A 10,714-nucleotide genomic window follows, 5' to 3' on the forward strand; every position below is an offset into this window, starting at 1 on the left:
ACTCGGGCTTATATATATATATATATATATATATATATATATATATATATATATATATATATATATATATATATATATATATATATATATATATATATATATATATATATATATAGTACCTAACAGTAAAATATTGCACATGTATATTGAGAAAAAGATGTAGTACTAATACTAAATCTTTAATGTAAAAAACATTTCATATTTACAGGTTTTGTAGGTTACAAAAACAATGTCTCTCCCCACACTAGGATCGTTCCAAGCAATTCACATGGTCTAAACTCCCAGCCTTCATATTTACTAAAAAACCCTTTATTCTTTTTTAATATTTTGTTTTTTTTTTTTTTTAATTTGAATAATTTTTGTTCAGATTAAAAAACATAAGTTAAAAAAAAACAGCATTTATTACTATCTGCTCATTTCTGAGCTTTTGGCACCTTCCCTTTCCTCTCCTCCATATATACCACCTCTTTGCAGTACTCGTTTCTCCACCTCCGCCCTCTCTCTCCCTCTCTCTCTAGAATTGGTTTCTCAGGAGTTTAAGCTGATAAACCAAACCAACATTACCATATTAACAGATCCAGTTTGTTATTCTTGTCGTTACACTAAACAGAAGAAAAAAAAACTGAGTGATTTGTAATGGAAATGTTCATGAGACTGTATTCAATAGCAACTACTCTGTTTCTGCTTATTGGGATTGTACCTTTGGCTTTAGCAGGTGCACATGACTATAGGCAAGCTCTGAGCAAGGGCATTCTCTTCTTTGAAGCTCAAAGATCCGGTTACCTCCCTGGTACTCAAAGAGTCAAATGGCGAGGCAATTCCGGTCTCATGGATGGCAAAGTCAATGGGGTAATTTTAGTTTCTACAATTTACAGTCTTGTTTCTTTACAAAACGAAATAACCTCATTTGGGTATATTTCTCTAAAATCGTATTAAGATTCAAACCCACATATTAGCTTGAAAAAAAAGTTGAAATCTTGATGGTTAATTTTTGGTTTTGAAGGTGGATCTTGTTGGAGGGTACTATGATGCAGGAGACAATGTGAAGTTTGGGTTGCCAATGGCATTTACTGTGACAATGATGTCTTGGAGCATAATAGAATATGGAAAGCAAATGGCTACTAGTGGTGAACTTGCTCATGCCATGGATGCTGTCAAATGGGGCACTGATTACCTCATGAAAGCTCACCCCGAACCCAATGTACTTTATGGAGAGGTACAATCTTGATTTACATGTTGGTTGATGAGGTTTACTGTACCACCAATGGTGGGACCCAGTAAGCTTTGTCTATGTTCATCTCAGTTGTGCTTTTAAGTTTTAAAACGGGTTGTTTTGGATGTAATTAGAAGTGTTATTATTTTATAACAAAGTTTGATCCCTATGTTTTATTAGAGATGTTGATTGAATGCATGGTGTGAACTGTTGTTATAGGTGGGAGATGGTAACACGGACCACTACTGTTGGCAAAGGCCAGAGGATATGACCACCTCAAGAAATGCTTACAGAATTGACAAAAATAACCCTGGATCGGACCTTGCCGGAGAAACTGCTGCCGCCATGGCCGCCGCCTCCATTGTCTTCCACCGCTACAATCCTGCTTACTCCAAAAAACTTCTCACTCATGCCTACCAGGTCAGTAAATGTCTCGGTATGCAATTTTGGAGTTATACTTGGCACAAATGAAAATTGTTTAATGGGCCTTTTAAAACCACTATACAAAGCCCGGTCACAGGTGTCACATAAAACTAGGCGTATGTTAGCAAAGACTGGCATATGGTAGTAAGAAGTTAGGGTTGTGTCACAAAGCCTAGCTAGCCATGTCAAGATGGTTGAAGAAAATAAATAGTTGGGAGTGATGTGTCACAAAATAACTTGTAATCACATACATGTTAGCAAACATGGCACGTTACTAAAACTTTGTTTTCTACTAGTATTTATTAGTATCTACAATATTTTATACCCAACTAGTATATGATGTTTATTTAAAGCAATTTTCGTATGCATAAAGATAAATTTTAAATTTAATGTTCTTCAAGCCAATAAACAAAACAAAAACTCTCATTCAAGTAAAGTTGAAGTAAATAGTAATACAACTAGGGTCCTTTTACGACACCCCTACTGTGTCAGTGTGTCATCCTTCTTTTTGGCAAAAATAAAAATCTCACTGAACAAGATGGAAATATCCAATACAAGTGCACAGAGATGGGCGTAGGTTAGCAAGACAGTTGAAATAAATAGAGTTAGGCTTTTCATGGCTTTGCTGTCAGACTTGATTGTTGTCAGGTGTAAGTTAGCATCAGAGCTGCCCGCATTTATAATGCGCATATCATGGAATAGTGATTACTTCCTTGAAGGATTGTTGTATGGTTCATTTGTCTTAAGTCAAGGTACAAGTATTGATGCATAATAATAATAATAATAATAATAATAATAATAATAATAATAATATTATGGAAACACACTTGGGATGTCGCGATTAAACAAAACAAGCACAAGGACAATCACATTTACAGTCATAGAAGGAAACAAAACATATCTATATATAATATATCTATAAAAATCTATAAAAATGGCAATATCAGTTTAAACAAAATATATATAATTTCATTAATAAATAAAAATTTAGCACATATGAAAATCGCTGTCAAATATCATAAAATACGATTAGGAGAAACACATGGTAGAAACTAGAAAGATAATGTGTACGCAGCGTAAGATTTGCTGGGTCACAGATGTCAACCGTCGATTGGATCTAATTGATTATCGTTAGCCACGTGGGGCCCCTATACTGTCGGTGAACACACACATGGCCCCACGACACCATCTCGCGTCAAATTCCCATTTGGCCCCCACCCCCACGACATGGCCGTTTTTACTAATTTAGCCTTTTGTCATCTTTTCAGCTATTCGATTTCGCGGACAAATACAGGGGCAAATATGACAGTAGCATCACCGTGGCCCAGAAGTACTACAGATCCGTCAGTGGATACGCCGTATGTGAACATAATCTCTTCTAATAAGATCTAACGAATCATCTTTAACTAACTTCTTTCATTCACCCGTGTATGTTAATTTACATATTTACCCTTGCGTTTAATTTATTTTTCTGATTTTTTTTTAGGATGAATTGCTATGGGCAGCTGCTTGGATGTACAAGGCCACAAGCAATAAGTACTACTTGGACTACCTTGGCCGGAACGGCGATGCCCTCGGTGGGACCGGCTGGTCCATGACGGAGTTCGGTTGGGATGTTAAGTACGCCGGCGTTCAGACCCTCGTCGCTAAGGTCAGATAACTGTAAAAATTTAAATGGATGTACATGAGTAGGATTCTTAATTAATGTATTAATAGGTGACTCTTGTGTGTGCGTTTATATTAAGATTTTGTATTGTGGTTGGTGTTATGCAGTTCCTAATGGGAGGAAAGGCCGGCAATAATGGACCGGTGTTCGGAAAGTACCAAGAAAAGGCAGAGTTTTTTATGTGTTCATGCCTTGGTAAGAGTAATCGCAATGTCCAAAGGACTCCCGGAGGCCTCATTTTCCGGCAAAGATGGAACAATTTGCAGTTTGTGACGAGTGCATCCTTCCTCCTTACTGTCTATGCCGACTACCTGACTTCTGCCCGGAGAAACTTACACTGTTCTTCCGGCACCGTCACCCCACCTGAGCTTATAGCATTTGCCAAATCTCAGGTGAACAGAAATATATATTGTCAAGTTTGACTTGTTAAAGTCAACATACATTAACATTAGGGTAATGAATTGACCGAATCGAAATCTAACCTAAGCTTTGGTTTTGGATTTTTTGTAGGTGGATTATATTCTTGGAGACAATCCAAGAGCAACAAGTTATATGGTTGGATATGGGAACAACTACCCACGACAAGTACACCACAGAGGTTCATCGATTGTGTCAATTAAGGTTAACCCATCGTTCGTTAGCTGCAGAGGTGGTTATGCTACATGGTACAGCCGAAAAGCAAGCGACCCGAATCTTTTAACGGGCGCCATTGTTGGTGGGCCAGATGCGTATGACAATTTCGCTGATGAAAGAAACAACTTTCAGCAGACTGAGCCTGCTACGTATAACAACGCCCCTCTTATTGGAGTTTTGGCTCGATTACATGCTGGTCATGCTGGTAATTACAACCAGCTCCTTCCAGGTATACATTATATGTAACATTAATTCCTATATTTTACCATTTTCATCTCATTTTCTAAATTCTAATTCAATCTTTAATTTGTTTCCACTTATATATATTTTGCAGTTGAAATTCCTCTACGTAAGCCCATTGCTGTTCAACCAAAGCCAACCCCACAAGGTAAATCTTGTTATAATCTTAACTTCTTTTCCTTAACTTAATGGTGTGGTGTGACTGAGGGAAGATTCTATTGTATGTTTAGGTTTGATTGGAATTTCACAGAAGACTACAAGTTCATGGGTAGCCAATGGCAAAACGTACTACAGATACTCTGTTATAGTGACTAACAAATCAAGGATGACAATCAAGAAGCTGAACCTTTCGATTACAAAGCTGTTTGGTCCTGTATGGGGTCTCACAAAGAACTCAAACGGTTCATATGGGCTCCCAACATGGGTGAGCTCACTAGCAGCAGGAAAAAGCATCGACTTTGTATACATTCATACTGATTCGCCAGCGGTGGTCTCTGTTTCAAGCTACACAATGGCCTAATTAAAGGCTAAAGAAGAATGAAAAGATTGTTGAGGCATACGAGGAGGCCAGTTATCGGTTATGAGAAAAGTCCAATTTTTTGTGATTTTTCTTTTAGGGTTTAAGAATAAGGTCTGAAGAATGGGGGAAGAAAGGAGTGAAGAGACAATTTAAAAAGAAGTGCTCATCCTCTTTCTCCTCCTCCTTCATTAGGTCTTTGACACCAATTGAAGCGGATACAAGAAAAAGCCATACTTCTCATCACAAGAGATGAGAAGGATCCTTTTTTTTTGAGGTTGTTTTTTTTTTTTTTTCTACTTCAAATTAGCTTTGAAGTGTTGCATGTTCTTGTTTGTTTGCGTGTAAATTTAGCAACTTTATCTTATCTTGCAATATGAATATAGATTTTGCAACAACTTGTGTGAAATGTGTTTGTGTTTTCCTTGTAAAAATGCTTATTAATTTATGTGGTGTCAAAAAAAAATGTTGGAATTAATTTATGCAGTTTCAAAATGTAATAATCAAATAACTTGTTTTTAATGCTCAACAAATTATGTTTATATATGTACAGTTACCATAAACCAGTCTTTAGATTAGACCATCGCGTATACCGGCCACGAGCCAATTCGTGGTTGATGTGGCCATGGTCGTGGTCCGTGCACGCCACCCTGTCCGGTTGTGTTCGTGTTGGGGAAGACGAGCGAGGATGACAAATAGAAATCCTTTGGCATTTTTTATACCGTTCAACGGTCAAATTTTAAAGAAATAACTTTTTTTAAACAACATTTTTATTTATAAATATCATATTATATTCTCATTTCTTACACCATTCTTTTCTTTCTCTATACATAATATACACACAACATCTTTCACAGCCAATGGCTCCCAAAATTATGAATTGGTCAGAAAATAAAGAGGAGACCTTGGCACTAGCAAGGATGGTGGTTTCAAAAGAGTCAGAGTACTCGAATGTCAGGTGATTTTTGGGTAAAAGTTGGAAATGTTTTCAATGATTTAATAGGTTGCCAAAGTCGTAGTCTTGATCAAATATGTTCAAAGTTTCGCGATATGAGGATGAAATGCCATGAGTTCGATGGATTTATAACTTTGTTATAAACAACGTATACGAAGGCGAGTCGTTTGCTGTAACCATACATCAATATGAAAACACAAACCACAAACCACAAACCGTTTAAACACTTCAAAGCTTGGCTAAAATTTGAGTATTCCCCAAAATTGAATGCTTAAAAAATATGGTTTAAAAAACTAGTTTAAGTTAATGTAATTTTTATTGTAATTGTTTTTTTATAATGTTTTTTTTTATTGTAATTGTTTTTTTTTGTTAGTTAATGTGATTTTTTTAGTGTAATGTGGTATTTTGATTTAATGAAAAACTAGTATAAAAAAATTATATATTTAAAAAGAATTGAATTAAAAAAAATGATATTGAATAGTGTATTAAGTGGTAAGTATATCATGATTAGTGGTAAAGAATGCATTGATAACAAGACACCCATCATTATTGTGGTCAGTAATAAGTACAACGAAAGACTTTATATGTGATTACTTTGAAGTTATGATGATGATCCGTTTACGATGTATGAGTGAAGTGATTATGTTTGTATGTTTATTAGGCAAGGTTAAATTAATCAAACTTTGAAGTAATTCAAAAACTAATCTAAAAAAAGCGACTTCTAAGATAACAAGATTCGTTTTAACATGTGCATTTACTTGCGAATTATGTGGTGTTGATTAATAGTAAAATATGCTAACAAACTAGAAAGTAACGATACTAAGATTATGCAATAAAATTTGATAATTATACTTTAGTGGAAGCAACACGACTTGGTTGCACAAATAGATGTCATGATATATATATAGTACATATGAAATTAATAAAAACATGAAAACAAAAAACTAGAGTTATATGTCATCTTTATATAGTCGATGTCATATTCATCTTTCTATAACAAGCTTCTAAGTTCCTACAAGCAAGGACTCCCTCTTCCCTCTAGCAAGCAAAAATAGTAGACATATCTATCACATCAAGAGATTGGTTTGATATGTGGCTGACTATATAATTTAAATTTGTCAAAAAAAGAATATGATGAAATATGGTATTACACATTTATTCAAAAAGGGGCGTATCATAATTAAATGCGACCTTGGCTTCCATGCTCTCACCTCTTCTTGTTCTTCTTTCTTCCCTTGACTTCTTTCTCAAGATTTTTGATCCTATGGCTGAGGACTGATGATGATGAGACTCTTTGAGTGGTCAGCTTTTGTTCATCTGAAGAAGGCTTCTGACTGAGAAGTGGAGCTGTAGTTTGGTTAGTGATGGCAGGCTTTGTTTCTCCTTGTCTTTGTTGCATTGCTTGAGCAGCTGCATACTTTTTCAAACCCTCAAAGAAGGAGAAAGCTGGCTTTGATTGACTAGCAGGAGATGGTGGAGGAGGTATGATAATTGGTATGTTAAGAAACTTCTTCACCGTGGGTTTCTTTATTACTGAAACAAGAATACCATAAAAAAAAATTAGATGTAAATCTACAAGAATTGATCTAAGTTAACTAACTTACTTAATCCATATACTAGGGAGAACAAGTTGGAGGTGATCCAATAACAGAAGAGGGCCTGCATGAAAGTGAAAAGGGTATTTGATGAGATATATTTTTTATGGAGGGAGGGGTAGTTTAGTAATAATTAAGAAAGGGTGGCGAACTAGCCTTTGGGAAACTTGCAGTAAGGGGGACTGTAAGAGCAGCAAAACCCCTTGAAACATTTTTCATTGTGGCAGCAGCAGGATTACCTTCCAAACCTTCTTGCATGTTAAACTGAGTGAGGAAGAATATTAGGTTTTGTAAACATGATTCAGTCATTGAGCATGTCCACAATCAAGCAAAATAAAAGTTATTAGGTTTTGTAATTATTAGTTTACAGGAAGGGATTAAATAAATGTGTACCTCTACGGTTATCCAAAATGAAAATGCAGTCAAAAAAGGAAGAATATAGAAAGTATCAGCAGTCGTAAGGTCAAGGAACCAAGAGATGCCACCATGTTGGAAAGATGGGACCTTTTCCACCATGTTCTGAATCTGCAAAACCAAATTGTCCAACAAAAATTATAAGACATGTGTCATCTTTCTTTCCACATTATTAATGGATATAATGCAAACCAAAGATTTTTCGAGTTTTGATATTTTTCACTTACAGCAAGAAAAAAGCTGACAAAGACTGGGCCTTGGATGAAAAGCCCCTTCAATGGAGTAAATGTACTAACACCATGCCTGCAAAAGATATTAAATTTATTATTATAAGCATTGTCTATAATCATCTAAGTAACAACTAATATCATGTCATGCACAATAAGGAACATGGACAAGTGCTTACTCCTTGAATACTTTCTTCATCTTTTCCTGACCTTCAGCTACAGCTGATGGACTCATGCCCTGAAAAGAGTATTTTAATAATAACTTGAAATAAGTAAACAAGTTTCACCTTCTTAAATGGTTAAGTGTGTCTAATTAGATTAGTAAATAATTAATCAACAACTATTATGGGAGCACACGAAGCATAAACATGATGTTTAAGGAGTCAGTGTTTGTGTTTTTTTTTAACTATACAACATTAAGGAAGAAGTTTGATGGACATACCCTATCTTGCATCTCCTGCTTAATCTGCTCCAATTCCGGCCTCAAAATCTGTATGCATGATATAAAAAATCAATGCCACTATTAAACAGAATATTGAAAATTAGAAAAAGATAACTCGATTTTATGAGCAATGACAATCAATAACAGAAAAAATAAATGGTAAGTTAATAAAGTGGAATCCAGTCAATTGCACCATCTTGCCACCATAGGTGCAAACTAAAAAAGATGTTAGGAAGAAAGTCAATTAGAAAACGAGAGGTGGAGAGAGTATAGCTCACAGTTAACTTTGAGGTAGCCTTGAGCTGATTAATCATGATTGGAACTGATAAGGTTCTAATCACAAGAGTTGTTATTACTATGCTTGCCCACCTGAAAGAAGTGGGTTCTTGTTAGTTTGATAATACACACAACTCTTAAAGCTATATACGAAATTGAAGTCCATGATCCAAAAGAAGCATCCCAAAACAAAGAGGAGCAAACTTTTACTTCAAACCATAAACTTGAATCACATCAGATGCAAGGTATGATGACAGTAGCCTTAACAGAGTCATACAAGTGTATTCCTTCCTTACCAATTCAGTCCCGTGAAGTTGTGAATCCCATCAATGGCATACTGCAAAGCTGCAACTGGTAGCCAAGAATCCGCAGCAGCAACAGCAACCTCACTAAGAACAGGGGCTTGAGTAGACGCCACTTCCATGGTTTTATTAGCCAGAACATCGGCCATATCAGTCATGTACTCAATCTTTTCGGTATCGTCTCCATCTCCAATCGTAGTCGACATATTTCTAGTTAACAAGAATCCACTTGTTGTCATCGGTACTTGAAGAAACTGAGACCATCTTGGATCTCGAAAACTCAAACCGCCACCGCCACCGCCTCCCCCGAACCCTAGTGAAGTGTTGGAGTTGTTACCGAAGCAACCATATGATCGACTTTGGAGAAAGCTCGTTACCTTCTCATCTGAATGCGTATTTTTACGATCGTCTTCCTGATGCAGATAAGAAAATGAAGGGGCAAATCGTTGTTGAGCGAATAGTCTCGCCCTTATAGTGAGACTACGCCTGTAAGCCATTGAATGAATTACCCCTGGATCGAGATTCACAAAAGTTTCGATTCAGATTAAAACGCGAAGTAGATAAACGAGTAAAATGCATGAAAATTATAGAAACAGTGTTTAGACATGAACCTTAAATGAAAGGAAGGAAGAAATTTCCAGTTTTGTTGATGAGAAGGGTTTAGGGTTTAATTTAGGACCAACCCGGCGGGCTGATGTAGTCGTCACCTCTGTTATAACTTTGGTTGCTCAAGGTCGGAGTCAAGGGTTCATTTACAAGACGATTAATTACAAACAAGCCCTTTTCAATAAAATACCATCATTTTTAACCGGTTAGTATAATTTTTTGAGATATTATAATATTTTTATTTTAAACATGTAAAATTATGCTATAAATAACAACTTTTATCTAAAAATAATTTTTTTTAGACCAAAAAAACTTATTTTAGCCCAACGAACACCTTCGTTCATCCAAAAAAAAAAGTCAACCCAAATGGGGATGGAGGCGGGGACGGGGGTAATCCAGGGATTTGGGGTGGGGGAACAGAGAAATTTCGAGGGTGAGGGCGGGAGATGCAATCATCGTTCCATTTGTCTCCGTTGACATCCTTATCCGGTCCTTTACCATACAAAGAGTTTCTAACTCAACGATATTCGGTGTTGTTTTTGTTTTTTGAGGTTGATGGTTCTAGATTAAATTTGTCGTTTAAAAAAAAAAATTCAGTCATTTATGTTAGCTGTAAGTTAATCCGTTAGTAGCAATATATACCAGAAAATGACAAATAGGTCAATTTTATTAATATATTTTTAAAAAATAATCAAAGATTAGCAAATTCATCTAAATATTATGATTTTCACAGGCTAAGACCTGAAAATATATAAAATTATAGATGCCATACGTTTCTTTTTTGGAGTTTTGGTAGATGTGCTTATGTGAAAATCTATTCTTAGTCATATCCAAAATTCAAAAGCCCTTATTTTGTCTGAAAAAAAAAAACATGTATGTTAGTGGATTCTGAAAAATCATACAATCTAATAAATGGTTATTTTATAAGATATCATTTTTGTATCGTGATTTTGTTAGAACATGTTTCCACCTTTGTTTAATTTTGTTATCAAACATTTTCACCTTTATTTGCCTGAATTTGTTAGCAAAATTCAAAAACTTATACTTTTTGATTTTGTTAAAAACATGATTTCAAATATTTCAAATGAGTTTTTTTATTGTTATCTGTATCGGCGGTTTACGAAAATCAGAAAATAAAAAATATATATGTGTTAGACTGTTTGTTAAAAACATTTTTGTTGAAATTCTATATATATAAAATTTTC

The 10,714-nt window shown here is 35.3% G+C and overlaps 2 protein-coding genes across 2 annotated transcripts; one reads left to right on the forward strand and one right to left on the reverse strand.

Moving 5' to 3' along the window:
- The first annotated feature begins 477 nt into the window (after positions 1-477).
- On the forward strand, positions 478-5,101 carry LOC145091543 (endoglucanase 6-like). The gene is made up of 9 exons (XM_079029283.1): positions 478-849; positions 1,004-1,216; positions 1,433-1,633; positions 2,905-2,994; positions 3,123-3,287; positions 3,410-3,694; positions 3,813-4,164; positions 4,270-4,323; positions 4,406-5,101. Exons 1-9 carry the CDS (start codon positions 637-639, stop codon positions 4,693-4,695), a joined length of 1,863 nt encoding a protein of 620 aa, XP_078885409.1. The 5' UTR covers positions 478-636; the 3' UTR covers positions 4,696-5,101.
- Positions 5,102-6,523: 1,422 nt separating this feature from the next.
- On the reverse strand, positions 6,524-9,649 carry LOC145091544 (mitochondrial inner membrane protein OXA1-like). The gene is made up of 10 exons (XM_079029284.1): positions 9,515-9,649; positions 8,898-9,414; positions 8,604-8,694; positions 8,326-8,373; positions 8,063-8,121; positions 7,884-7,959; positions 7,636-7,767; positions 7,399-7,506; positions 7,252-7,306; positions 6,524-7,180 (listed from the first exon to the last, which is right to left on the reverse strand). The coding sequence occupies exons 2-10, from the start codon at positions 9,398-9,400 to the stop codon at positions 6,855-6,857; spliced, it is 1,398 nt and encodes a 465-aa protein (XP_078885410.1). The 5' UTR covers positions 9,401-9,414; positions 9,515-9,649; the 3' UTR covers positions 6,524-6,854.
- Positions 9,650-10,714: the final 1,065 nt, after the last annotated feature.

The sequence above is a fragment of the Lactuca serriola genome, chromosome 3 (genome assembly GCF_051521515.1).
Source record: "Lactuca serriola cultivar US96UC23 chromosome 3, Lser_US96UC23_V15, whole genome shotgun sequence".
Classification (NCBI taxonomy): Eukaryota; Viridiplantae; Streptophyta; class Magnoliopsida; order Asterales; family Asteraceae; genus Lactuca; species Lactuca serriola.

What these genes read in the sequence shown, in the direction of transcription:
- LOC145091543 (XM_079029283.1), top strand. Translation starts at nt 637, where the DNA reads ATGGAAATGTTCATGAGACTGTATTCAATAGCAACTACTCTGTTTCTG. An exon ending in TGGATGGCAAAGTCAATGGG is followed by an intron (nt 850 to 1,003) that starts GTAATTTTAGTT and finishes TTGGTTTTGAAG; the next exon opens with GTGGATCTTGTTGGAGGGTA. An exon ending in ACCAAAGCCAACCCCACAAG is followed by an intron (nt 4,324 to 4,405) that starts GTAAATCTTGTT and finishes TTGTATGTTTAG; the next exon opens with GTTTGATTGGAATTTCACAG.
- LOC145091544 (XM_079029284.1), bottom strand. Translation starts at nt 9,400, where the DNA reads ATGGCTTACAGGCGTAGTCTCACTATAAGGGCGAGACTATTCGCTCAA. An exon ending in AGGCTACCTCAAAGTTAACT is followed by an intron (nt 8,374 to 8,603) that starts GTGAGCTATACT and finishes TCATGCATACAG; the next exon opens with ATTTTGAGGCCGGAATTGGA. An exon ending in CATTTTGGATAACCGTAGAG is followed by an intron (nt 7,507 to 7,635) that starts GTACACATTTAT and finishes TTCCTCACTCAG; the next exon opens with TTTAACATGCAAGAAGGTTT.